Source organism: Plasmodium vivax, chromosome 9, assembly GCF_000002415.2.
Source record: "Plasmodium vivax chromosome 9, whole genome shotgun sequence".
Taxonomy (NCBI): domain Eukaryota; phylum Apicomplexa; class Aconoidasida; order Haemosporida; family Plasmodiidae; genus Plasmodium; species Plasmodium vivax.
Window position 1 is genome coordinate 156,131 of NC_009914.1, and position 26,231 is coordinate 182,361.

Below are 26,231 nucleotides of genomic sequence, written 5' to 3' on the forward strand. Positions count from 1 at the left end.
CTGTGGGCAGTGTGTGCATCTGCAAGCGCAGCTGCGCACGCATCCCATTTGCACGACGGAAGGGAGGATAAACGGAAGGAAGTTGCAAAGGGGGAGCAGCGGTGTGCTAGCTGCGGTGTGCTAGCTACGGTGTACTAACTGCACATCCTAACTGAGGCCCCCCCCTCAAGCGGATGACCGCCGCCGCCGCCTCAGTTGGTGGCCTTCAAATTTTGAATGCTCAAAATAATTTTTTTCTTCTCCAAATCCAGCATCTTCTCCTCTTCAACCTTTTTTACGCAAATTTGGACGAATTCCTGCAGGGGGAGGGGAGGATGGGAGGAGGGTAGAAGGATATGTGTGCTGGCAGAGGTGCCACATCGAGACGGTTCAGTGGTTTCCATTGAACCGCCAACCAATCGACCACCCACCTTGATGATGCCCCGCGTGAAGGCGTCCAACGTGTACACATTGCTGATGAGGGCGTAGGTGTCGATGATGACGTAGATGTAGTTGAGCGTGCTGGGGAAGCTCTTGACGATGAGGCTGTACAGGCGAATGATCTGCTCGGCCAGGTCGAACCGAATTCCATCCACTCGACCGATCAAAACCCGTTGGTTTAGGAAAACAAAAATGCTGTACACTAATTTCATGAGGTCTATTATTTCGATTTTCTTCCTTTTGTTGGCGTTACTGAGGTAGAGGCTGTCATCAGAGGCCGCTTCTTGGAGGTACTTTTTTTTCCTTTGCAAAATGGCCGATGCGCAGTTGAACACTTTCTCCATCAGGCTGTTTAGGAACTCGCTGGAAATTTCGATTCGGTCTCTCTTGAACTTTAGGAAGTTTTTCTTCCGCGCGATCGTTTTGCTTCGCCCCGTCGTAGGGTGGTCGTCCCCCCCATCGCCGCTACCGCCGTCGCTGCTTCTGACGTTTCCGCTTCTCTCTCCGTCAGGGTGGGGCACCTCATTCGCTGCTGCGTCTTCCTCTTCTCGACTGCCTATCTCCTTTGGGGACCCCCCCTGCGCCGCGTCAAACATGCCGTCCAGCTCGTCCACCCACAGGGCGCCCGCCCCCTGCACAAACTCCTCAAAGCGGCGCTTACCCTCCTCCCTGGCATCACCCCCGTCGTGGAGAGAACTGCACTCACCATGGAAGACGCTGTCCCCCAAGGCACTCCTATCGACGTTAGCCAGGGAGTACATAATGTAGGAAAGCTCCTTCAGAGAAAAGGAGGAGACAATCCTCACGTCATCCTTAATAACATCATACAGATTTTTGAACCCAATTTTTATTTTCCTCGCAAAGGTGTTGACGTAGATACTTATGGTCATTGTGTCCAGGGGCATTTTAAAATAGCTGGCATGGTGCCGTAAGAAGTGATCATCATTTGGAGACTCCCCCTTCGCAGTGCGCTCCGTAGAGATGTCCAAACCGTTTGCGTAGTAACCACCTCGGTGCTTCTCACTTAAATATAACTTCATGTGCAGCGAAATGTACACGGAAAAGAGGTAACAAAATTTTAGGAAAAACTTCTTTCTAATTACGTGCTTGTTGAGGGAGGTCATGGCCCAGAGAGCAGAGCCCAGATTGTCATATTTAATTTCGTTTATGCTGATGTGTGTGGGTTTGCTCGTTCGCTCGGAGCGGTGCGGGGGGGGGGAGAACACCACTTCGGGGCTGTCCATTTTGGGGCCGTCCATTTTGGGGATGTCCATTTTGGGGCTATCCTCTTCGGGGATGTCCATTTTGGGGCTATCCACTTCGGTGCTGTCCATTTTGGGGCTGTCTGGATAATCCGATTGAGCCGCCCCACCACCTGGGGGGTCCACCCGAGCCCGCTTATACACATAGCGGGGAAACTCAATTGTGCTGAGCAGCCAGTCGAATTTGTTAAAAATATTCCTGTGTATATGCTTATACTTTGTTAGCAAATAAACGAGTTGGCACACATTTGAGGACTTCCATTTGAGGAACGAGCTCTCCACAATGCTGCAAAGCAGTATTAGCATTTTGCTCACTTGTTCGGACAGAGCACTCACGCCTTTCCTTTCCACTTGGTAGTAATTTAAGAGGCCTTGCAAAAAGTGAATGATATCATTTGAGGTGAAGTAGTTAAAGCGGGTAGTATTGATGTACCTCACTGAGAGGGAGAAAATTTCGTCCAGCTGTTTTTTCGTTTCTACCAGATTCATATTTCTTCCTATGTAGTTAACGTAAATGGCTAGCTGTTTTGGCATTATGATGTTCCTAAAGTTGTTGTTTTTTTTTTTTTTTTTGAAAAACGTCTTGGTCTCCTCATCATACAGTTCTTCTATTTTCCTTTCCTGTATGATGTATATATCGTTAATGCACACGTACGTCGGGTAATGCACCTGGTCGGTGTCGCTACCCCCGTACAGATCTTCAAACTGATTCAGCGAATCTGCAATGCTCCGCTTCACGTTGTCTATCAGCTTCCTCTTCATTTCGGTGCTATACAACTTGGTGAACTTGCTCAGCGCCAGCACATCCAGGCACACATCATTGGGGTTTGCACTGCCATTTGAAGGGGTAGCGGTGGTTACACTTGCAGGGGGGCCCAACGGGGTTAGATTGACCCCCTCGCCTTGGCCAAGGTGGGTGTTGCCATCTCCCACTTGGGGCTCACCATACGAGGTATTCTTAGAGTTAGTCTCCCCCACGGGGCTGCCCTCCACAAGAGGTGGGCCCTCTCCCGGGAGCTCCTCGCTTTGGAAGTGGTCGGAATAGCGGTCACCTAGGGCGGCAGCGATTGGCACATTGCCCATTGGGCCGCCACTGATTGGCCCGCTACCGACTGGGCCGCCACTGATTGGACCGCTACCGACTGGGCCGCTACCGACTGGGCCGCTACCGACTGGGCCGCTACCAACTGGGGCATTACCTCTCCTGGCCCGCCCAAACTGAAAGAGGTGCATGTTCCCGTTCAGCCACTCGTACAGGTACTTGTCCTTCAGGTCCAATTTGATCAGCGACACGAGGGAGCTCTTCAGGCAGTTGTAAATGAACACCAGCTCGTTCTTATGCTCCACGCGTATGCGTTCCCCGGGAGGTAGTCGGTCTTCCCCCTCCGCAGCTACACCCAAGTGAACCTCGCCTCCCTCCTCCACTGGGCACTCTCCCCCGCCCCGACCAATGACGAACACGAAGTAGTCTACGTACTTCACCAGGACATCATTGCACGCGCGAACGAAGTCGCCCAGGAGAGCCACATCCAGGCTCCTATAATTATTATGCAAATTCAAATTCCGGATGTTGGGGTTCTTCAAAGGGTAAAATATTTTTGAAATGCATTTGATCAGTTTGTACACCTTGCTCAGGGTTTTAATTTTAAAGACGTCCCCATTTTGTGCGTAGCCATTTTTGCTATGCGGGATGCTGACGAGGGGGGCTCCTCTACTCTGCCCTTGGGGAGTGCCTCTCCCATATTGCCTTTTGAGTGTGTCGAAGCTGAACAGGGAAAGCAAAATGTTCCTCCGCAAAATGATGGAGAGGATCTTGTTGAGCAGCAGCACGCTGCTTCTGAGCAGCAGCGTCTGAGACTCGAAGATGATGAAGGGGATGTAGACGTAATATTTTTCCTGCAGGAATTGCAGGTTTCCGTGGAGGTACTTGTATATGTGGTTGAATATGTCAAGGATGTGCGTGACGCTTTCTTCGGTCAGCTGGAATTTGTTTTTCAGGTAGGCCACTTGGTGCGGGCTGTACGCGCGCCCTTCGCGCGGGCCCTCTCCCTGGGGGGAGGTTCCCAATGAGGGGTCACTCGCTGAGAAGTCACTCACTGAGAAGTCACTCGCTGAGAAGTCACCTCCACCGCTCCCACCGCTGCCACTTCCACCCCCAACGGGGGGCGCGGCCAGCACGTTGAAGTGCAGGAGCTTGCACAGGCTCCAGATGGCCCACAGAGACTCGTCGATGGACAAGTACCCCTTCACCCTATTCAAGTGGGAAACAATCAGCGAAAAAAATTCCCTAAAATTACGCAACAGTGTAGTTACCACCGCCTCCCTTTCCGAGTACACCGCGCAGGCACTAGTGTCCACGCTGTTGGAGCTTTTAAAGAGCTTTATCAAAATAATGGTGATGGCCCAAAGAATCGACGACATTTCATATGAACAGAATTTGCCCATGTCTTTTATTAAAATCTCCAAGCATCTGTTAATGTCTCCATACGTTAGGTGAAACTCTTTCACTCTCGTTTGCCTCGGATCAAAATATTTATTCTTAATCAACACGTAGTCCCTCCTCAGTTGTATTTTTACATATTTCTTATTCAGGCTGATGGACATTTTGTGCAGCCACTTTTCCACACAGGTGTGGTCGAACCCTTCGTCCTTGATCGCCGTGACGAAGTTGGCGAAGTTCTTCTCCTTCCACGACTGGTAGATGTAGTTCAGCAGGTGCAGCGACCTGCAAATGGGTAAAGAGGCGGGAATGAAGTGGTAGCAAAGGTGGTGGTCAAAATGGTGGAAAAATTATTGCCAACTGGGCAGCAAAATGACTGCCAACTGGGCAGCCAAAATTATGGCAAACTCACCGGCCCTCTCCGCCGCCCTGCAGAAAGCCCCGCACATGCGTGTTCTGTATGTCCACGACCCCCTGGGGGGGGCCCCTCTTCCGATAGGCACCTCTGCTCCTCCCCACCAGACTGCCTCCCTTTCCCTGTATCTGACTCATTCCCCTGGCTCCCCCCTCTTCCCGCTTGGGGCTCTTCCCCTGCTCAATCTCTATTCCCCTATCATGTGTAATTTGGTCCTTCGAGCCGCCTCCAACTGCGTCACTTCCCTCATCCAACAAATGACCATCTTGTGTGCGCTCCTTCAACCTGTTGCATAAAATGTTTCTCTTTTCACTGACTACATTTTTACCTTCACCCTGGAGCACAGCTACGGAAGTGCCCTGTGTGATGCTCAAATTTTCTAATCGGGAGGAGTCCCCCTTCCTTTCTCTCCTGCTCACCTGCACAGTTTGGAAGCTGCCCCTTAAGGGTGATAAGCACTTAAAAGGATTCCTCAACCGATCAAAGATGCATCGACTGGGGAGCTTCAAACCGTTTTTATAAGTTACATTGACGAACGTGGGAACATCCCTTCGTCTCCCTTGCTCACCGCCATGGAGGAAGTCACTGTGCTGGTGTTGTATGCCTGACCTGTTCCTAAAAGTGTGTGTTCTAAGAGAAACTACGCACTTTATATTTATCACTATAAGCAGAAGAGCGAGCAGCTGAGGACATACCATCTTATTCCCCTCCTCTCTGCCATGACTTTTCTGCCGTTGGGTTATCTCTGCAGCTTTGGTGGGGTCATTTCGGCCAGTCATTTCTCGCGGTGTGGGGCGCTCTCTGGTGGGGTTTCATCGTGTTCCCTTGGCTTTGCATCCACCAGGTTCGCATCTATTCGGTTTGCATCTATTCGGTTTGATTCTCCTCCTCTGCTATTTTATATTACCTTTTCTTAGGTTATCTTTTCTTAACATATCTTTTTTCTTTTCTTTTCTTTTCTTTTCTTTTCTTTCCTTTTTTTTTTTTTTTCTTTTTTTTTTATCCCTGAAGGGGTAGCAGTGCGCCACTCTGAATGACGGTCGCGATGCAGAAAAGCAGAAGCCACATTTAGGAGGTTCACCGCAAAAGGTAGCGGCGGATGGAGGCACCCGAAGGAGAGGAGACCCTTCTTAAGCTGAACCAAAGGGAGGAACATCAACCCTATACATGTGCAACAGGGAGCGGCTAACAAATGTATGTTTGCCCCCCTTTTCGGGCCCGTTGCATCGGCGAAGGAACGGCTCCAACGTCGATCTTGCGGTTGGGGAGGGTTCATACGAACGGCACTTGACTCACCAAAGGGGAAAACCAAAATTGACGTTCATGCTTCCACTCCTTTTTGGCGAAAGGGAGCGGTTAAACGTGTGTAAAATAAGAAGGGCAAAATGAAATCGTTTCTTTAGGGCAACCATCTCTGTGCAGGCAACGCCGCGGTGAAAAGGTGGGAATGCCCACTGGGGGAAAAAACAACCCGCCCAAGTGACATCACACATGTGGGGATATGCCCCCCCAGATGTCCTCTCCGTAGAAACCTCCAAATGACGTCATGCCGAGCATCCCTCGCAAGGAAAACACGACTGCACCTTTGTTCAGCTAAATTCATTAAGCACACCCCTTCGTACCAAATGTGGGGGCTAACCGCAACGCAGGAGGAGGTGCATAAAAGGGAGATGCTTCCCCCAAACACACACATACCACACAGATTACTACTCCTACGAGCGAATCACAGCGCACCTGCCACAGGGGCAACATGAATTGCAAGTGGCTCTCTCGGTGGAGGTACCCCCAATGGGGGAAAGCATCACCCACACTGCACTACGTACGGCAGGCCAAATCGTTGAGAACGAAAAGGAGGGTCAAATGGGTGAACCCTTCGGAGAGGAGTCCTGCAGAGGAAGCGGACGAATGGGGGAACCTGAGCCATGGCAACATGTCCGCTCCCACCCCAGGGGAAGAAGAACCCAACTGTGAGACAGCCATATGGGGAAGGAACCCCCCTCATGAAGAAAAACCCAGTGAGGAGAAGTACACACAAAGAAAGGGGAGTAGTACCCCCCCAAATGAGGAACTCCGCAAAATATACCAAGGAGTGCAAAAGAAACTCTATCAAAAGTACAACCACCAGGGAGTGGGAAGCGACCCACATAAGGTAGAGACATACGAGAGGAACTACGAACAAGTGAACGAGTTAAACATCCATCGAATGCTACTGCTAGGGTTGGAAACACTTAACATAAGCGAACTGAATCAAATGCAAATCAACAGCTTCCTAACCATACAGCAGGGGAAAGACATACTCATAAATTACCCGGACGGCTCAGGCAAAACCGTAGCCTACCTGCTCCCCCTCCTAAATAATATTTATTTTGTGCATGACTATTTGGAGGAGCTCATCCTGGAAAGCTACCATGAGGGAAAGGGAAAGAGGTGTGGAAACTCCGTTCGGGAAAACTTCAAATTTAACAACAACTTTGATGTGTATAGCGAAATGAGGAGGTACTTCCTCAAGTACAGTCACTACAGGAGGAATGTACTGCTGGGGGATGATGCCCACCAGGTGGGGAAGAAGATGAACCGGAGGTTTCACCTGCTGCCAAGTCACTTTGATGAGCTGCACGAGGGACCCACGCGGGGGTCTCCACCCCTAGGTAGGACTCATCTGTCGCAGAAAAAAAAGAATACACCCTTGGGGGGTCGAAATGGAGACCAACCTGACAATAGCCGCAAAGACGAGGGAGCTAACCGAAGAACCGTCAGCCTGATGAACAAACTCATAGAAGTAATAAAAATTAACCGAATCAACCTGAACAACCTAAATAGTGACCGTGCCAATAGGGAGGAGCTAGCCAAATTGGAAAACGTTCTAAAATACAACGTTAAGGTGAAGGAGGAAGAACCCAACTGGGTGGCCACCCCTCCAGAGAGTGACGAATGCATCTACCGATACCTAACTAGGAACCCATTACAAATTAATAAGCCAGTTATTATCCTTACGGTAAATAAAGATAACATAAGTCAAATTGTTCGGGTGATAAAGCAGCTGGACGTGCTCAACCGGATCAACATACAGACGTTGAATGGTGTGCCTTACGAGGATGTGCAGCATTCCACTAGGGGTGAAATAACTGAGATAGCGCCGCAAAGTGAAGAGGTGGAAATACAGTTGGAGAGCATCCACCACCCCGAAAACATCCACGTGGTAAACGTCAACCGAATGGCCAACCCCGTGTTGTGCAAGGACGAAATCTTGTGGACTTGTGCAGACGTAGTGATTACCACCCCCGACATCTTTCTCCACGCATACCAAAACGAACGAACCAGACAGATCCTCCCATCCATTATCATTTTCGATGAGGTAGATATGCTTTTTCAAAATAATGCCTACAGAAATACCGTGATGAACATTTTTCACCTTGTTAAGAGGAGACCCGAGATTTACAACCCCCATGTTGACGTTAGCAGTGCGGGGCTGGAAGAGGTGGCCACCTCGATTGAGGCGGCTTTGGCGAGCGGCCCAAAAGAGGTTCCGTTAACGAACGGTGAGGCGAACGCGGCTCCGTTAACGAGCGGTGATGCAAACGCGGCTCCGTTAACGAGCGGTGATGCAAACGCGGCTTCCTTAAGGAGCGGTGGCGAGAAAGCGACTTCTCCCCTTGGCCAACCCCAAATTTTAAGCGCCTTCCAAAGTGGACTTCACCCCGTTGATGGCGACTTCGAACGATGTCACTTTGGAGACCTCGACATGTCGCCCCTTGAGGGGGCCAAACGGGGGAACCCGGAAAAGGCGAAAAAGGAGGAACGGGCGAACCTTCCCCCCCGGGCGAAGGAAAAAGCGCGAGAGCTGCCGCTCCTCCAGATGATATACGTCAGCTCGACGCTGCCCTCCGTGGGGCACACCACCGCGGGCAGCATGCTGGCGGAGCGGTTCAGCAACCTGGTCGAAATTGTGTGCAGGGAGAACTACCACATCCCGAGAAACGTGCGAACGCAGTGGATAGAACTAAACAGAGACAAAATTTTAAGTCACTTCCTGTTTAGCGGCGGGGAGGGGGGCACACAAAATGGGGAGGACAGCTCGGGTGTGGCAGCCGAGGACGAGGGGACCTCTCAGAATAGCGGTTTCGACGCTCAACGCAGTGCTTCCCCCGCTCACCCTGTGGGCAGCCTGAAGGACGCCGCCCTATCCAGCAAGATCAACAAACTGGAGAACAGCTCCTTCGAGCACAGGCTGGACCTGCTAATCCACGTTTTGAAAAAGTACCACGAGTGGTCAGCTAGCTCAGGGTTCTACAAAGACACAGAATTTTCTGAACATGGTCAGGCGAAAAAGGATACAACGAACAAACCCTTAGGAGGGAGGGGAAAAAAAAAAAAAAAAAACTTTTCAAACTCAGCAAAAGGGGGGCAGTTCCACCTCATTGACAACGAAGAAGTTTACAAAACGATCGTATTTGTTAACAGCGTAAAGGATTGCATGCGGATCTATTTTTTTTTAAAAAAACACAACTGGCCCGTCTTCTGCTTTCACAAAAACATATCAATAAATTCGCGGATGCAAAATCTGCACAGCTTCCACCACGCGCACGTTGCCATTTTAGTGACCACCGATTTGTTGAGCAGAGGCATAGACACCAAGAATGTGGACCACATAATTAACTTTCATTTTCCTTCCGACGCGATAACGTACCTCCACCGGCTAGGGAAAATGAACAGGGGTGGCGGTGACCATTACGACGCCCTTAATGGCCGTAATGATGCGGAGAAAGGGCAAATGCGGCACAGGCACACCCACCTGGAGGAGGAACACATCGGTGGAGAAGCACACACGAAGCGGTCACACCAAGGAGACAAACATTCGGAGCATATCCCAACCGATCATCAAGACAAAGACAACACCTTTCCCCACAAAAAAAAAAACTTTCTCGTGACGAACTTCCTATCATTTTCAAATCTCCCCTTGGCACAGGCGATTAGAAGTTGTGATGAAGAGAACACAAGTTTGCTTCCCCTTTTCTCGAGGAAAAAATCTTTCAAAATGAAAATAAAAAGAAAGGAAAGTAATGCCCGTGGGGGGGACAACAGATACATCGACGTTGGGGTGGAGGAAGAGGTTGCTACCAGAATAGATGAGGACTCTTCAAACGTGAGGGAGTCAAAATTGCAGAGGGGGCACTCCCCCCATCAGGAAGAGGCACAATTCGAGAAGGGTCACTCGAGGGAGCCCTCCACGTGCGAAAGGGACGAGAGAAATGTCTACGTGCAGGCGCCATTCTCCGTTTTTTCGCTGGACGAGTCGGGCGAGGAGTCCGAGGGGAGCGGCACAGATGGGGAAGAAGCAGGCGAGGAAGGCTACACAGAGGAGGAGGACACAGATGATGAAGACACAGATAAAGGCTACACAGATGGGGCAACCCCCCCGCAGGGCAAATTGGCCCAACGGAGAGCGGCTGCAAAAGGAAAAGTTAAAAGAAAACATAACCCGCGTGCCGATGATGCCCACGCGCACGATCCCCCTGGAGAGACACCCTCCTGTGAGGAAAAAAAATCGCTTCGAAGATGTCGCCAATCGAGAGTACCTTCTGGTGGTTCCCCCCCTCGTGATAAAATCCCATCCTGGGATGACGTCCAATTTGACCACAAGAAATTTCTGGTGGAGAGGTTCAAGAGCAGCGATTGCTACCTGATGGGGCAAGTCAAACGGGGGAAGCTCATTTTTAACAATTTTGAAAGTAGTGCAGATGGCGACGATGATGAGGAGTTGCTCTTTTGAGTGGAGGCGCGTTTCGCTCTGGTCCGTAAGGCGCTTCTCCCCTTAGGTGGGTCCAACCTGCACACTTCTAAGTTGTGCGTGTAGAATGGTGTGCCCCCCGCTGGAGAAGCTCAGGGGGAGCAGCTCAGAAGGGGAAGCTCCGAAGGAGTTAACCACTCGTGGGTATCTCCCCCATGTGGGTATCTTCCCCATGGGGCTACCCCCCCACGGACATCTGCTCCACGTGGCTACTTCCCATCATGGCTACCCCCCCACGGGCATCTGCTCCACGTCGAGCAACTCATTCACCATGTAGACCTTGCCGTGGGTGAGGACCGTCTCGTACAGCTCGTTCAGCAGCTTGTCGTTGGATATGGTGCTGGAATTGCCCACCACGACGACGTGCCGCTTGGCCCGCGTAATGGCCACATTCAACCGTCGGTAGTCCTTCAAAAACCCAATGTTCTTAAAATAATTGGAACAAACAAGAGACAAAATGACGATCTCTTTTTCCCTCCCCTGGAAGGAATCCACAGTGGCAATTTCAATGTCTTTGTAATCTGAGGTGAAATTCTTTTCTTCATACAAATTGTCGTAAAAAATATTTTTGAGTAAATTCATTTGCTTCGAATAGGGGGTGATCACGCAAATGTGCTTGGCACTAATCTGGTCTGCATGCAGCATCCGCTCGATCAGCTTGTACACGACGTACGCCTCTCCTCTGTTGCTTCTGGACTTGTTGTTCAGGTTCACGACGTCGTCGATGTCGATTTGGACGGCGTCCTGCAGCGCCTTCTCCTTCTGCTCCGGGTTGGCGGTTAGAGCGGCGGTTGGAGCGGCTTCCCCATTGGCTGCCCCATCGGCTGCCCCATTGACTGCCTCCCCCTCCGAGCCTGACTCACCTTCCTCAACGGCGTCCTCCCCCCCCGAGCCGCTGTCCTCATAGATGTCAAGGCCGTTTAACCCCTCTCCGGGGGGACCTTCATAATCGGGCCGTTTTTCTCCTCTCCCCCCGCTATCGCGGAGGTCTCCCGCAGTAACAGGAGTTGCTTCCACAGGTGCTACTACCGCCGCCCCCGCCGCTGCTAACCCCGCCGCTTCGCTGGGCCCCCTCCCGCCGAGCTTGTCGCCCCTCTTCTCCTTCATCTCCAGCTGTATCATGTCCAGCTCCTTGGTGTCATCGAGAAACTCATCGAACCCGTCGGTCTCAACCCAAGTGATAGGGCAATAGCTGTAGCTCTGAATCAGGTCCCTCAGGTTTGTGCCCCCCTGGGGGGTTTCGCGCTCCCCCTCTTCCTCCTCCTCCTCCGCCTTCTCCTTTTCTTTCCCTTTGCTTTTCCCCTTCTTCTTCCCCACTTTTTTTTGCCTATCCTTGCCGCCCCTTTTCCGCTCACTCGCTTGTCTCACCGCCTGGAGAGAGTTCCCCCCCCCCTGGGTGGGCAGAAAGAGCTCCTGCACCGTGATGGCCTTGCAGGAGTCGTGCGAAACGAGGCGGTCCTCATAGAACACCTTGTTGGACCATTTCAAAATGAGGTCATTCATTCGGTACTGAATTTTAAGGAAGAAGGAAATCCTCCTTTTATATTTTTTAATAAGTCTCTCGAAAAGAGTGACATTTAGTTTGTTCCCCTTCTTGTTGTATTTCACCAGAGGAGCTAGCTGTTTGTGGTCCCCAAAAAGGAACACATTTTTCTTTGATAGCGACAGAGGGATGTAGCACAGAGGCTCCGTGCACTGACAGCACTCATCAATACAAACAGCATCAAAAAGAAAATTTGTATTTTTCACAAATTTATTTAATTCGTAATTTGAGCTACTTGAGCAGGTGGAAAAAATGACGTTGTTTTTATTCATCAATTCTGCAAAAAAAATATTTCTTTTTTTCTTCCTACTTTTATTTAACATCCTTATTTCGTATTTCAAATTTCCTATTCCTTTTCTATCGAATGGAGTCCTTTCGTTTTTTTTTTTATTCTTCAATTTGTAAATTTCTGCCTTCATCTTCTCTATGTCCTTATCAATATCTGCACACAGCTTATACGAATCGCACGTTTTTATTTTTTCGTCGTAGCTGTAACTCCACAAGTCTTTTTTTATCTTTGACTTGAGTCCGATGCGAACTACGTTCTTCACATTCATGGCTACACATTTGGCCAATATGTTATCCACTGAAACGTTGCTTGGTCCTGTCACCAGGATTTTCTTCTCCCTTTTTACCAACTGGTAGATCAGTTCGCACAGCACCGTTGTCTTTCCTGTGCCGGGGGGCCCGTGGACGCAGAAAATGTCCTTCGAGTACAGGCAGTGGTACACCGCCTTCTTCTGACTGTCGTTTAGGTTTTTGCTTCCCCATTCGGTGCTGTCGCACTGGTGGATGTACTTCGATTCGTTCGCCAGGTCCTCCGCGGAGGGGTACCCAGTGAGGGGTGACTCCCCGGATGGGGGTGACTCTCCAGGTGGTGGCGACTCTCCAGGTGGTGGCAACTCCCCGGATAGGGCTACCTCCCCGGATGGGGGTGATTCTCCAGGTGGTGGCGACTCTCCAGGTGGTGGCAACTCCCCGGATAGGGCTACCTCCCCGGATGGTGGCAACTCCCCAGATGGGGCTACCTCCCCAGATGGAGGTGACTCCCCGGATGGGGGTGACTCCCCGGATGGTGCTACCTCCCCATGTGGTGCTAACTCCCCACTTTCTAGCTTCTGCCCCCCCTGCGCCCGCCTCCGGAAGACGGCCATGACCCGCCGCAGAAACGCATCCTGCGAGGGAGCCTTCCCAAAAAAGAGGATCTTCAGCACATCGGAGGGCGTCTCCAAGCTGGCCTTCATCAAATTAATGGCCTGCAATTGACGCTGCATAGAAATCTCACTATTGACGAGGCACACATCAAAGTAGCTCTTATCGCTCAGCAAGCAGGTGCTACTGATGTTTAGCTCCTTGCACAACTCGTCTGCATGTCTAACCAAAAGATTAATTTGATTCTTCTTCACCTTATGGACGCTACACACATATATATTCACGACATCTTTTATTATCGAATGCTTGTCCACGACGGTCTGCTCCTTGTCCAGGCAGTATCTTTTCCTCTTTCTAGAAAAATGAACAATGCTCCCCTTACCGAACATATTGTGGTTAAAATTTTCTACATTTTCTTCATCACTTAGATCATTTGATTTTGTTTTTTTTCTCCTTTTTACTAATTTGATGATATACGCATTTTGGTTGTCACTATGCTTCGTGGCTGTTTTGATGGTCAGGTCGCTTAGGAGGATCCCCTTCTCGATCAGCTCCTCTTTGCTCAGATGCGCGTAACACATTTCTATTTCTTTCATTTCGTATATGTTTTCCAGCCTGATGAGCTCTTCAAATTTGTCTAGCACTTTTCCACGCGGGCGGTGCGGCTTTCCCCGGGTGGCCGCTGTCTTCACTTCTTCCGTTTTTTTCACCTCCTCCGGTTTTTTCACCTCTTCCGGCTTTTTCACCTCCTCAGGATTCCCCACCTCATCCTGCTTCTCCACCTCTTCCGGCTTCCCCATCTTGCTGCTCCCTCCCAGGGGGGCGTGCACACGTATTCACGCACGTGCGGTTGCCCCTTCGTACAGTGGTGCTTGTCTGCGGCGGGCCTTCCCCGCGTCAGCACATGTGCACGTACGTTTGAGGCCACCACCTGTGGGCAGTCTTCCCCTCGGAAGGACCCCAAAAAGTTGTAACAAAAATGACGAGCGGTTGGTTCACCTCACGCTCCTAATGGCGAACAGGGGCAAACAAAATGATCCCCTCGAAAGGGCATTCTTCCAAAAAAGAATATACCTACACAGCTTTTACGAGCATGTGAGCTAGGCATCCTTGGCTCTTCACTTGGGGGTGGCACTCCTGAACTGCCAACGTTGGGACAAGGCCTCAAGGAGCCGCTCCAACAAGGGGGGGGTAAAAAGAAACGCAAATGAACTCAGCGCGGAGGCGGCGTGGAGGCAGCGTAGAAGCAGCGTGGAGGCAGTGTAAACTCAGCATAAACTGAACCTGATCGCAGCGTAAACGCAGCGCAAACTCAACACGATTGCAACGCGAGTAACACCAAGTGGGGCCTCCAAAAGGCTTTACGCAAGGATGACGGTGCTGGTAAAACGCCCCCGGGGTAGGCGCTCACTCGCATGCACGTACGGCTAATCAGTGTCGCCATTAATTTATGCGCGCCCTGTGAAAAGGCACCCCGCAAAGGCCTTTCTAGCTGCCTTTTCCCTAGTGGAGAGTCCGCAAAGGGGAACTAAAAACGCCCTAATTTGATCGGCCTACTGCTTTGCCCTCCAAATTGCAGCTTTTAAGTGTCCCTCTATGTAGGGCCCACCATCAAGTGCAAGCTGTGCCTTAAGCCTTCATATTTGTAGCACTGCATTATTACATGTTGAGTGAGAAGAGCACTCCCCCCCTTCGAATCTCAGAGTGACTAAGTCCACTGTACAACACGCGTGTACTCTCGCAGGCACTGTGCCGCCAACCCCCTCGCGTTTGTAAAAAAAAAAAAAAAAAAAAAAAAGCGACACATATGCATCCGCGATAACGTTACATGTGTATTGGTTTTCCCCCCTCGTGGGTACCTCCCTTTTTGTGAAGAACGTTCCGCATGATATGATACCACATCGTTTTTTGTGCGCCTTTTTCGCCGCCCTGGCCGCTTCCCCCCTGTGTGTAAGGGCTGCGCCCAAATGACTCGAGCAGTGTTCGCCCTTGTGCTGGTTTAGCTCCCCTGGAAGTGAAATCCTTCTACGTGTTGTGCTCTCCCCTTTTTGCACCCCGGATGCCCTCGCCAACGCGTGGCTTATTAGCGGCGCTCTCTGCGGAACGAAGTCGCACAAGCGCACCTCCCATAGTGTTCCCCGCCGCCTAAGCGGCTACCCCGCGTGTGCTGCTACCCCGGGAGAAGCATGGGGAACTCCCCGGACAGCAAGCCGATAAGGGGGCGAGATTTCCGCGGCTACCGCTACATCGGAGAGCTAAATGACGAAAGGGAACCAAACGGAAAGGGACTCATTCTACACAACTCGGGCGAAGCATTCTATGGCTCCTTCTCAAACGGAAAGAAAAATGGCATAGGAATATACATAAATAACAAATTAACAAAATATATTTGCAACTGGGTTAATGATACAGTTGACGGGGAATTGAAAGTCAAGCCCTTCCATGCAGAGAAGGTCTTTTCCTTTTTCTATTCCAATGGGGTTATTCACTCCTGCAGGGTTTATCGGGGCGGCCCCAAATCGGAGCGCGGTTTAGATGAAGAGCAAAGCAGAGGAACTCCAAAAGGGGGGGGTGAACCCCAAAGTGTAAACATACGCAACAAACTTGATGGTGAAGGTGTCTCCTTCATACCGGTGAGCCAACCGGGTTATTTTTTTCCAGCTGGGAGGATCCATCATGGAAGAACTGCTGGTCCTGGTAGTGACCACCGCGAAGATGCCATAGAAAGCTCGCACGACGAAGCCAACATCCCAGCAGATGAACTAAACAAAAAAAGAATTGACGAACCGTTAAAGGGAGATGACACCTGGAAGGACATATTCTACACGTCTTCCGATTCGTGTAGTCATCTTATCGGTGCCCATTTTATAAAGATGGGGGGAAAAAAAAAATGCCACAGAGATGCCCGTCTGGGTGGCACCACTCGAAAGGACCTATCGATTGTCACCCATACGTTAGCAAAAAAGGAGGAAAGAAAAACAAAGCATATGATCAAAAGATTAACGAAACAGAATAGCAACAGTCTTAGGATAGACAAATACGAGTCCTGGTCCAGGAGGGAAGTCGCTCAATGGCTCTCTCTGTGCAATACCCCCATCAAATGGATCACTTCATTTTACAGAAATAACATCACGGGGGATATGCTTGACCGGATGAACATAGAAATTTTTAGGAACCAGCTGGGCATACTCCCCTACGGACATGCAATAAAACTGCTGCAGTTAATTAAAAACCTTCGAGTAATGGCCTACAACAAGAGGTTCGCCCGCTGCGTCAACATACAGGAGTGCGAGCATTTCCTGAGGAGAAGGAAAAAAAAAAAAAAAAAAATACGCACAAGGTGTGCCCCCAGAGGGAAGAAGATGCACAGGTTTCACCCCCCGCCGAGTGAGATTCAACCGATCAAACAGAGCAAACATATTCAACAAATTCAACCGATTCAACCGATTCAATCGATTCAATCGATTCAACCGATTCAATCGATTCAACCGATTCAAGGGAAGCTCCCCCTTGGGGAACCCCCCACCAGCAGGGCCCCCCCTGAAGAGGAGGCAGCCGTGCTCACCGAAAAAATGCTGCGCAGTGGAGGTGCACTATACCAAGAGGAGGACCCCGACTCGTGCACGTCGACCACGTCCTTCAATTCGACCCACACTTTGAAGGAGGAGGAAGTAGGAGAAGAGGGCGCACAGGAGGGGCATCATCAGAAGCGGCAGAAATGGCAGCATGCGGAGGGAAGCAGCGCCCCGAACGAACCGCAGGAACCTCTAAGACCAAACGACCCGCATATAAACACCGATAGGAAAAAGCGAAAAAAAAAAAAAAAAAAAAAAGAACAATTCATTCGCAGCTTCCACGAAAAATTTTCGCTCATAAACGATTTTGCTCATACATTCAATGGGGGTAGTTCCAGGGCCTATTCCGGGGAAGGGGCAAACCGTGCCGCACCCGGTGACCCAAAGGATGAGGCGTATGGTTCCTGCTCCTTGTCTTCCTTTTCCATTACAAGTACCTCTTCCCAATCGAGTGGCCCCGACCTCTCGTCTGAAGACTCTGGAGAGTCCAACGGGACTAGCGTGCCAACTTGCGAAGAGAAGCCCAAAGGGGGGGATAACTCCATACGCGCATCATCAGCAGAGTTAGAAATTTCCGCTGCCTCGACCTCCTCCTCTTCCGCGTCCGCTACCTTGGACACTTCCCCCCACGCGTCCACCTCCTCCGTGTCCTCCTCCTCCTACTGCTCGAACAGAACCGACGACGCCCCCTTTTACGGCCGCAGCCAAATAATCAAGTACCCCAGCAACATCTACCTGAACAGCAACTTGGCCTTCTCCTACCTCTACAGCTTTATAATACCGCACGAAGAACTGACGTTCCTGCATCTGATTCGGAGCCATTATGAGATTAGAACCTGTAGAGGCAAGCTCGCTAGGAAGAAACGGGGACAGGGGCTGTGGCAGAACCGGGGGCAATGGCAGAGTCTTCCCCCGACGAACAGCGAGCCGAAAAAACCTAACCCCATGAGGGGGGATTTACAAAACGGCATAGTTATGAGGAGCAGAACCTTTAGGGGAAAGTACCTAGGCAAGGACGTAGCTATTAAAGTGCTCGTAGGGAGAGTAAAAGACTTTTCCCAAATTCACAAAATTTTTTACAAACTACACCTATTGAGACATGGAAATATTGCTTTAATGATGGGGGTGTCTATTCGCTACCCGTTCGTTTTTATAATTTATGAGTTTTTAAAAAACGCCTGTTTATTTTCCTATCTTCATTGTGCTGGTGGTTATGCGAAGGACCTGTCGGGGAGGCAGCGTGAGGGTGGAGTGAGAACACCCCTTGGAAGTGCGAGCAGCATCAGCAGGGGAGGGGGCATATCGGCTCACGGCTCCCCGGGCAACAGTTCCACCTGCGATAGCTCCCCAGGGGGCACCTCCCCGAGCGACAACCCGACGTTCGAATCCCACAGTGGAAGAATCTCCACCCGCATGAGGAACAAATGTAATTCATTCGTATTGGAAAATGACCTGTTCTGTGGTGTGTGTGCAGAGGAAGGAGAGGAAGGAAAAGAAGCAGAGGAAGCAGAGCAGCATGGCGGTGCTACCTCTGGGGAGAGCCCCCCATTACCTGCAAACAAACTTAACGCATCGGTGAAGAGCCCCCCCAAGGAATGGAACACACACCAGGGCAAATCAAAAGCACACATCGAAAAAATAAACAAAAAAAGGGGAAAGAAAAAAAAAAAATTACACACCAAATTATTTTTACAAGACCAAATTCAGCTGCACGAGCCGTACGCGTTTCCCCCGTTTGAGAAAGAACTCTCTTTGTATGTAAAAAAACAAAAAAAAAAAAAAAAAAAAAAAATTTTATTTAGCTACCCTCAAACGCAGCTTCATCTTAACCTCCCCGAGAGCCCCCTCAAAGAGGACAGACGACTAAGTGTCCAGCGGATACTCAAAATTACAACGTAATTGATTTTGCAGAACGGGCCTTTTTTGCCGTTCGCTTGGTTGTAGCCGCATTGGGGAACTACTTTAGTATGGCCCGTTGCTTTTTGTGGCATTTTTTCTCACCCCTAACTTTGCTCTACCCCCCGCAGCGACGTCACCCTCGCGTGTTCCTACTTGGAAAAGCACCTGGTAAGTCGCCACGCGTATCATCGGTTGAGCGGTAAATCGGATAAGCCGCCAACCGGATGAGCCACCAACCGGATGAGCCACCAACCGGGTGAACCGCTAACCGCATGCCCTTGTGTGCCCCCCCGCTTGCAGAGTCACCCCATGAACCTCAAACCAACGAACATCCTCCTGGACGAAGCGCTGAACGCAAAAATCACCGACTTTGGAATCTGCGAAATTGAAAAGTGCCTCGACACGCATGTGGACCACTCGTATGTTGTTTACGCAAACGGGGTAACCACATTCGATGCTGCGTTAGCAGACAGGAAAGTACACAGGATGGAGTTTTCTAGGAACGCCTTCAACGACGTTCCCTTAAGCGACGTTCCCCTAAGCGACGTTCTGCGTGTTTATGATGATGAGGATAAGCTGCACCTGTATAGCACCGAACGAATAGTTGCTTCACCGAGCAGTGCCTACCCCTCCGTTTCGTTCTGGACCCCTCCGGAGGTCAGCGAGATAAAGAAAATGAAAAAAAAAAGTGAAAACAAAAGGGACAGCTCCTATAGCGAGTGAATGTCTCATCTGGGAGACTATGGTCATGTCACCAGTGGAAATGACGCTCCCTCCTGCGTGTGCCCATATATAGACCCTCAAAAATATGCACCCCTTCGTAGATTTTGAGAGGCCAGAGGGAAAAGCCCTTTTACGCGGATGTCTACGCGCTGGGAATTGTGCTCTGGGAAATGGTAACCCTAAACGAAAAAAAAATAAAATAAAATAATTAACATACATGTCAATTTATTAACCCTACTGATTGAACCATTTTAAAATTATTTTTTTACCCCCCCCTCTTTAGTTAACCCACAGTGTCCCTTTTAACTACCCGTTCAAGTCCCACCTGGTGGTATGCACCACTCGTTCGGATGGCGCATCAAAGGGGTGTACCCACATATCCGCCCTTTTTCCTGTGCGTCAAATTTCCTGCCATCCCTCCACGTTCGTCTTCCCCCTGCAGGCCTCCGTCGGATATGCGAATGAAGAATTGACCTACGATGACATCCCAGAGCCTATTCAAGTAAAACAAAGAGGACGCACACAAAAAAAAAAAAGGAGTTCCATTGGGGCACTCGAAATGATGCACGAGGAGAACAAAGCAGCTATGCTATTCTATTCCATGCTATGTTTTTTTTTTTTTTTTTTTTTTTTTTTTTTTTTTCAGGGGCTGATAAAATCGTGTGTCCACAGGAACATGTACAAAAGACCCACCTTTGGACACATTCTGGCGGTGCTCTCCCGGCTGTATGAAAAGGTAAAGCAGTTCGCTCATCGCCGAGGGTCGCGCTTCCCCCCTGTGCCAGTTGACCGTTCTTCAGATGGCAACATACCAACATTGTCCTTCCGTCCCCCCACCCCCTTTTGCACACGCGCAGGCAAATACAAAATGTGAGGATGCTCTCATGTCCTTTATGGATGGAACATAGTGTAGACCGACGTCCAAACAGAACAAATCGAATTAAAACAAAATTGTGTAATAAATTGAAGCCGTTCGAGAGGGGAAAAGGGTCCCTTTTTTTTTTTTTTTTTTTTGTACGACTTCCCCCCTGTTTGGCTAGCTAATTAAAGCAAGATTTACCTGTCCCAATTTTCCAAAAAAGAATTATTTTTTTATTTTTTTTTTATATTTTTTTTTTTTTTTTTTTCACCCCCTTTGACGTGTAAGTACATCCCGCGGTGCACACACATACGTGTGTCTGCCCAATTTTTTGTAAAAGGGTGAGGGATGGAAGGATGGTCCTACCGCCAGGTGTCATTTTTCTCCCCCTCACTTCGCCACTTTAAACATTTTTAACCTGCGCCATGTGGCCAACCAGAGAAGAGTACCCCCCCTTTTGTCATTCCGGTCTGTCCACACGAATTCGCAGAGGTGGTCAAAAGAGCGGACCAAAAAAAAAAAAAAAAAGCGTTCGTTTTTCCCTCCCCTTCGACTATACCCCTTCTGCTACACCCCTACTGCTATACCCCCACTGCTACACCCCCGCTGCGCTAAACGATGGCCGACTCGTACGAAAACGACGAGGACGTCCTCCAAATGATACAGCAAATAAAAAAAATAACGAAGGAGAGCAAACGCAAGTTTGAAAACGAAATCGACTACTTGGTGGAGGACACCAAGACCAACCTGCTGACCCACGTGGACGATGAGAAGAATTGCATTAAAAAGGAAGCGGAGGAGAAGCTAAACAGCTATCGGGAAAACCTCATAAAATATGAGAAGGGCATAAACGAGAAGAGGCGCCACTACCTCAAGCTCAAGGCGGAGCTGGCCACGGTGGTCAACAACTACAAGAAGCGGATGAAGGTGGGCCCCGCCTGCACGTGTGTGGAGAGGTTTACATGTGCGTGTGGAGAAGTTTATACGCGGGTGGAAGTTTATACGCTTGTGAAACTTCATACCCTTGTGAAACCTCCTACGCGCTTGCTTTCCCCGCAGGACTTCAACCAGGAAACGGAAAACTTCAAGCAGACGTACGAGCGGGAGAAAAAGGAGTTGGAGGACCTGGAGGACAGGGAGTGGTCCGAACTGAACACCCACTGCGTAGAGCTTTTAAGCAAAACCAAATCGAACATCTGCGCCACCAAAAATGAGACGAATAAAAAGCTTAGGAAGGTCCTTAACTCGATCATGTAGCGGGGCCCCCACCGCGACTTCGCTGGAGTGTATGGCATTGGGGTGTATTTCGCCGGAGTGTGTTGCATCGGATTGCACTGCCTTAATTTTTGCCTCAACTCTTTTTCCTTCCCCATGTTGGCCGTAAAACGCCTCTCATCCAATTTGCCCCGGGGAATTTCCTCCCCAAAAAATACCATCTTTAGTCTACCTTTTTTTTTTTTTTTTTTTTTTTCCCCCCAAAACGTTCATTTATTACAATACAAAATTAGCATTAAGATCCCCCCACACATAAGGGTTATCCCTCCCTGAGGTGACTTCTCCTTTTTTTTTTTTTTTTTTTTCCTGTCAAATGGGGTACACTCCCATTATGCCACTTGAAAGAGAAAATTTTTAAAAAAACAGAAATGTGACAACTCTGAAGGGTTTAACTCAACATTGCTGGAAACACAAAAAGGGAACGGGAGCTCCCTGGTGATTTTATATAATCGTCCCTACACGTTCTACTTGCATGCGAGCGTATGAACAGATGTACATGTGCGTAGATACGCTCGCCATGCAGCTACAGAATTTTGCCTGCCCATGTAATTTCCTTTTTTGGTTTTTTTTTTTGACAACCTATCTTTTGAACGCGCAAAATGTATGCTTAAAAAACGGTTCACTTCGAAACGAGAGCTAGCTATGCCCCCTTTTTTGAGCAACTTCACCAGCAGTAGCTAACAGAAAGTGTTCGGTGCCTGTTGCGTTTAGCCGCATTGCTTGGGATTTATTTCATTTCGGCTTCTCCCTCTTCGCCTTTTTCTTTTTTTCTGTTTGTTTGTTTGTTTGTTTAAGTAGGACTAATGCGTACATAGCTGTGGCGCAGAACCGTAGAGTCAACCAAAAGCTACGCAGATGGGTTCGCTTCGCCAGGCGCACGTATTTGGCTGCATATAACCGCGTGAGGGGATACCTCCAAAAAAAGAGGCTTCACAATTTTTACCTTTTTTTTATTTATTTTTTCTTCTTGGTGGGGAAGTCTCGACTGAGTGCCCGTCCGCCACCCTCCATGGAGAGATATGCGCACGCATTTTACACGTAACATGTTGCTGTGAGTAATATCTACGTTTTTATGTTTGCCGCTTTTATTTAATAATGCGTGAGGAAACATAAAGAAGAGCCCCGGTGTATGGACCCACAGCTGCACGTCTATCGTTGCTCAATTTTGTGTAGATGAATTAGGCACCCCTCCCTCGTTAAGTAACCTTCAGCATCGATAAGCACCTCTTTAAAATTGGCCCCTGTTTGTCCATATAGCATATGCCCCTATGCATGTTTGCGCACTGAGGTACATTCCCATCTGTGTGGAGTGTCCAGCTGAATAGAAGTTTTTTCCCCGCACGAACCACTTGCAAGTGATGAGTTGCTTACCGGGGCCACAGAAAAAAAAGAAAAAAAATAAATCAAGTGCGGGATTTACCCCAATCGCGTACGTCGCGTAGAGCACTCTATAAGTTCGCAGAAATAGCCCAAAGTGAGTTACGGCAAAATGTCGCCTGGGGGGATGAGCCACACTGAGGGGGGACATCCCAGTGGACACCTACCCACACCCGAGTGAATATGCATGTATATAAATGCACGCACCTGTGTGTTCGCAACGAACCTCCCTCAACCACCACTATTTGTTTACCTTTTCTTCGTTCTGCTTTTCCCCTGCAAGAGGCGGACAAGCAGTCCCCCCAGCATACGCTTCTCTCCCACAAAAATGTTTTATGTAACTTCTTTTTTTGCTCACCCCTTTTTTTGTTTTTTTTTTTCCCCTTTCAGATCGTCTTTTCTCACGCGAAGTTAAAAGGAGTCAACTATGGTGGTAAGTGCATACCACATGTGAGCTGCTCGCGCGGTGTACGAGGATTGCGAGGCGCACCGTACATGTTTACACTTTGTTAATATAAATTTAACGTGTCCTTATTTTTTTTTTTTCGCAGTTCCCCTTAACGTTGCTGAAGTGCTCGCAAAACCAGCCGGTGGTAAGTCACCGCGGCTAAAACGTTCACTACGTAGAGGTGGACACCTCGTGGGGGTCCACATTTGTTTTATTACTAACCACCCCCCACCCCATTTTGACCTGCTATCACCATGTCATCGTAGAGTACACCCTCTTACTGCTGCAAATGTGAATAGGGAAAGAGTACCCACAAACGCCGCATACATTTTCCTTTCAATATTTTGTGCCTCCTTCAGATGGTGGAGCTGAAAAATGGAGAAACGTACAGCGGCTTCCTCGTGTTTTGCGATCGCTTTATGAATTTACACATGAAAAATATAATATGCACGTCAAAGGATGGAGACAAATTTTGGAAAATCTCCGAATGTTACGTCAGGGGGAACAGCGTTAAATATATTCGAGTTCAGGACCAGGCCATCGATCAAGCCATAGAGGAAACCAACGAACGTAAGAAAGAAATTAGGAAAAAAAAAAAAAAAAAAAAAAAAAATTCATACAAAATAGCTAGCTACACTTTGGCTAGTCCCCATGCGCATTTTCCATTTTTTTTTTTTTTTCCTTTTACAGAAAAAGCGAGAAATATAGGTAGTAGAGGCCGAGGAGGAAGAGGTAGGGGACGCGGGTCTGGCAGGGGCACAGACAACAGGGGTGGAAGAGGAGGTCAAATGCGAGGAGGAAGAAGGGGATTTTAAAACACTCTCACATGTGTGTACTTCTCATCATGCTCACATACAGCAAGTTATATGTGTGCGCTTACTTAGCTACACCTTTTTATGCGCATTCGCGCAAACCACTGCCTTACTTAGCCTATCTTTGTGATTCATTTTTCTTTTTCAAAATCACACTGCGTGTGTAAGTGTGTTGACCCCTTTTAACCCTTCGAAACTGCCTTTTAAAATTATTTTTTCTGGAATTGCTACGTGTGTGCAACTATCGCACAGAGAGGGGCACTGCTCCAAGTGAGCCGTTAGGAGAGCATTACGTAGCGGTTACGAAATGACTGCGGAACGGTTAAGTCGAGCTTACGTTTCGCGTTAGCCGTAACCCCTTCCCAACTGGTCAGTCTAGTGCGAACTGTGTTAACTCCATTTGCGTTCGCAGAGGTACCCAACTGCAAGTCAATGAACAGCTAGTTATGCGCACATTTACACGTGGAAGGCAACAAATTAGTCGCCGCCGATAAAAAGGAGCGCGTTCTGATCTGAGGTGAACTGCACAGGGGGAGGTAAAAACGCAGGCAAGCAATCCGACCGTAGGTATTTCTAACCATTCACACATAAGCAGCTAAACAAAAGTTATGCAACGGGGGGATGTGGAGGACCCGCCACAGTTCTGTTCTTTGCATTCTGTTTGGTCCCTTACACGCACCGCCTATTAATACCCCCCAACGGGTTAACCTTTTTGCATCTGTACGTATTGCTTAACGGGATCAACATGACCGAAAAGAGTGCTACTTTAGAGGTTACGCGAAGTCCTCGCCATAAGGCAAACGTATAGCCGCTGGCTTGACTGATGCCTCTTTTAAATCGCAAAATTGTGGGAGATTGCCTAGGCGAAGTTGCTTCACAATTTTGCAAATTTAAAAGGGTACCTTTTACCCCTAAGTGGTGAACATTTTCGGGGAAAAAAAAAAAAAAAAAAAAATTGCATTCCATTCGACAAGCCTGTTATGTCTTCCGCCATATGGGTTTCCTTTTTTTTTTTTAAAACAAAAATGACGTTATTTCTACAAACTGGAGTAGATACCATGGCGGACACGAACTGCGCATAGCATGTGGTATGTAAAAAAACGTGCGCGCGGGCTGGGGATAAGATAAAAAGAGTAAAGCGCAGCGAGTACACTCACCAGTGCGTCGTGCAAAGTACACTATATGCGTGCACTACGCCTACACTAAGCCGTACACTATTATATGCGCGCCCATCCCACCCTTGCCGCGCACTGACCGCATCGCAATCGCACGTACCCCTGCGCGCGGGAAGGAGAGAAACCCCCGTGAAGGAAAAATTTGTGCAAACTGCTCAGCTGAACAGAGGCAATCCTTCCGCGAAAAGAGTTATGCAAAATTTAGCTACACTATTTGTACACCGCGTCATACGTACGGTACGTGCGCGCACGCTTAGGTATAGCGCAGCATAGCATAGATAGCGTAGCACACTGCGCAGCAACAGTTTTTTTTAAAAACAGGCGATAAAAATAAAAGGGAGCTCACCACAGTGCACATGCACTTGCGTGTTGGTGTGGAACGGGGGAGAGCACGGCATTTGGTACGCTTCCCACCAAAAGGGAGGGGGGAAGAAAAAAAAATAGCTTTTTTATTGCCAGGAGGCGCGAATAAAACATTTGCATACGTGCGTTGTGCGCACATGCGAAGAGGTACATAATATAAATATGCAGCATGCAAAGGTGATGAAAAGAAAGAGGTATAGTTACATAAGCGTGGCAAAGGTGAGGAAGAAGGGCACTACGTTACATGTACATGGCACAGGTGAGGAAGAAAGGTATACATAAGCGTGGCAAGCGCGAGAAGAGTTACATTTAGCCGTACGCACATGCATACAGCCCTGCTGCGTCACTTTTCCTGCGCAGTGTACGCGGCGAGTGTATACGCATACGTATACGTATACGTATACATATACATATACATGTAACTGCGTGCTGTTTTTTTTTTTTTTATTTTGCTTCAATTAAATTCAAATCTATTCACATCGATTCAAGTCGATTCAAGTCGATTCAAGTCGATTCAAATCGATTCAAATAAAATAAAATAAAATCAATTCAATTCGCTTTTCCAATTTTTCAACTTACATTTGCTTCCCCCAGTTAAAACAAATTCGCATACGCCGAGAAAAACACCCTTTAAACAAAATGAACGAAATGCAATTCCTTACGCAATTACATATGCACATGACATGATCACACGTGTATACCCCC

At 48.8% G+C, this 26,231-nt stretch overlaps 6 protein-coding genes across 6 annotated transcripts, besides 55 other annotated features; 4 read left to right on the forward strand and 2 right to left on the reverse strand.

Annotated features, from left to right (window-relative positions):
• Window positions 1-191: 191 nt before the first annotated feature.
• On the reverse strand, window positions 192-5,235 carry PVX_091000 (hypothetical protein, conserved; the record flags this gene model as incomplete). Its single annotated transcript, XM_001615143.1, has 2 exons — window positions 192-4,407; window positions 4,535-5,235. The coding sequence occupies 2 exons, from the start codon at window positions 5,233-5,235 to the stop codon at window positions 192-194; spliced, it is 4,917 nt and encodes a 1,638-aa protein (XP_001615193.1).
• Window positions 266-287: a microsatellite.
• Window positions 345-370: a microsatellite.
• Window positions 601-623: a microsatellite.
• Window positions 863-895: a microsatellite.
• Window positions 1,242-1,269: a microsatellite.
• Window positions 1,249-1,271: a microsatellite.
• Window positions 1,437-1,458: a microsatellite.
• Window positions 1,824-1,853: a microsatellite.
• Window positions 2,134-2,196: a microsatellite.
• Window positions 2,464-2,499: a microsatellite.
• Window positions 3,300-3,336: a repeat region.
• Window positions 4,959-4,978: a microsatellite.
• A 927-nt stretch (window positions 5,236-6,162) lies between the features above and the next one.
• On the forward strand, window positions 6,163-10,307 carry PVX_091005 (hypothetical protein, conserved; the record flags this gene model as incomplete). The annotated part of the gene is made up of 2 exons (XM_001615144.1): window positions 6,163-6,192; window positions 6,366-10,307. 2 exons carry the CDS (start codon window positions 6,163-6,165, stop codon window positions 10,305-10,307), a joined length of 3,972 nt encoding a protein of 1,323 aa, XP_001615194.1.
• Window positions 6,331-6,398: a microsatellite.
• Window positions 6,634-6,774: a microsatellite.
• Window positions 6,741-6,769: a microsatellite.
• Window positions 6,779-6,838: a microsatellite.
• Window positions 8,157-8,184: a microsatellite.
• Window positions 8,271-8,297: a microsatellite.
• Window positions 8,737-8,758: a microsatellite.
• Window positions 9,295-9,318: a microsatellite.
• Window positions 9,391-9,416: a microsatellite.
• Window positions 9,712-9,738: a microsatellite.
• Window positions 10,099-10,119: a microsatellite.
• Window positions 10,121-10,184: a microsatellite.
• A 243-nt stretch (window positions 10,308-10,550) lies between the features above and the next one.
• PVX_091010 (hypothetical protein, conserved) lies at window positions 10,551-13,820 on the reverse strand (the record flags this gene model as incomplete). Its single annotated transcript, XM_001615145.1, has 1 exon — window positions 10,551-13,820. The coding sequence occupies one exon, from the start codon at window positions 13,818-13,820 to the stop codon at window positions 10,551-10,553; it is 3,270 nt and encodes a 1,089-aa protein (XP_001615195.1).
• Window positions 11,292-11,313: a microsatellite.
• Window positions 11,335-11,359: a microsatellite.
• Window positions 11,359-11,407: a microsatellite.
• Window positions 11,649-11,687: a microsatellite.
• Window positions 12,837-12,859: a microsatellite.
• Window positions 12,958-12,987: a microsatellite.
• Window positions 13,225-13,293: a microsatellite.
• Window positions 13,757-13,779: a microsatellite.
• A 10-nt stretch (window positions 13,821-13,830) lies between the features above and the next one.
• Window positions 13,831-13,872: a microsatellite.
• Window positions 13,873-14,229: 357 nt separating this feature from the next.
• Window positions 14,230-14,262: a microsatellite.
• A 578-nt stretch (window positions 14,263-14,840) lies between these two features.
• PVX_091015 (SAM domain-containing protein) lies at window positions 14,841-20,125 on the forward strand (the record flags this gene model as incomplete). The annotated part of the gene is made up of 8 exons (XM_001615146.1): window positions 14,841-18,490; window positions 18,623-18,662; window positions 18,795-19,151; window positions 19,319-19,390; window positions 19,501-19,548; window positions 19,660-19,719; window positions 19,864-19,953; window positions 20,075-20,125. Exons 1-8 carry the CDS (start codon window positions 15,207-15,209, stop codon window positions 20,123-20,125), a joined length of 4,002 nt encoding a protein of 1,333 aa, XP_001615196.1. The 5' UTR covers window positions 14,841-15,206.
• Window positions 15,712-15,741: a microsatellite.
• Window positions 15,815-15,863: a microsatellite.
• Window positions 16,521-16,548: a microsatellite.
• Window positions 16,776-16,796: a microsatellite.
• Window positions 17,058-17,079: a microsatellite.
• Window positions 17,373-17,400: a microsatellite.
• Window positions 17,441-17,514: a microsatellite.
• Window positions 18,244-18,263: a microsatellite.
• Window positions 18,778-18,797: a microsatellite.
• Window positions 19,345-19,379: a microsatellite.
• Window positions 19,444-19,483: a microsatellite.
• Window positions 20,033-20,063: a microsatellite.
• A 339-nt stretch (window positions 20,126-20,464) lies between the features above and the next one.
• Window positions 20,465-20,537: a microsatellite.
• Window positions 20,538-20,694: 157 nt separating this feature from the next.
• On the forward strand, window positions 20,695-21,333 carry PVX_091020 (hypothetical protein, conserved; the record flags this gene model as incomplete). The annotated part of the gene is made up of 2 exons (XM_001615147.1): window positions 20,695-21,003; window positions 21,136-21,333. The coding sequence occupies 2 exons, from the start codon at window positions 20,695-20,697 to the stop codon at window positions 21,331-21,333; spliced, it is 507 nt and encodes a 168-aa protein (XP_001615197.1).
• An 863-nt stretch (window positions 21,334-22,196) lies between these two features.
• Window positions 22,197-22,225: a microsatellite.
• A 930-nt stretch (window positions 22,226-23,155) lies between these two features.
• Window positions 23,156-23,991, forward strand: PVX_091025 (U6 snRNA associated Sm-like protein Lsm4, putative; the record flags this gene model as incomplete). Its single annotated transcript, XM_001615148.1, has 4 exons — window positions 23,156-23,161; window positions 23,280-23,321; window positions 23,536-23,746; window positions 23,867-23,991. The coding sequence occupies 4 exons, from the start codon at window positions 23,156-23,158 to the stop codon at window positions 23,989-23,991; spliced, it is 384 nt and encodes a 127-aa protein (XP_001615198.1).
• Window positions 23,469-23,576: a microsatellite.
• Window positions 23,914-24,063: a microsatellite.
• Window positions 24,064-24,212: 149 nt separating this feature from the next.
• Window positions 24,213-24,235: a microsatellite.
• A 261-nt stretch (window positions 24,236-24,496) lies between these two features.
• Window positions 24,497-24,524: a microsatellite.
• A 564-nt stretch (window positions 24,525-25,088) lies between these two features.
• Window positions 25,089-25,149: a microsatellite.
• Window positions 25,150-25,163: 14 nt separating this feature from the next.
• Window positions 25,164-25,188: a microsatellite.
• Window positions 25,189-25,434: 246 nt separating this feature from the next.
• Window positions 25,435-25,460: a microsatellite.
• Window positions 25,461-26,231: the final 771 nt, after the last annotated feature.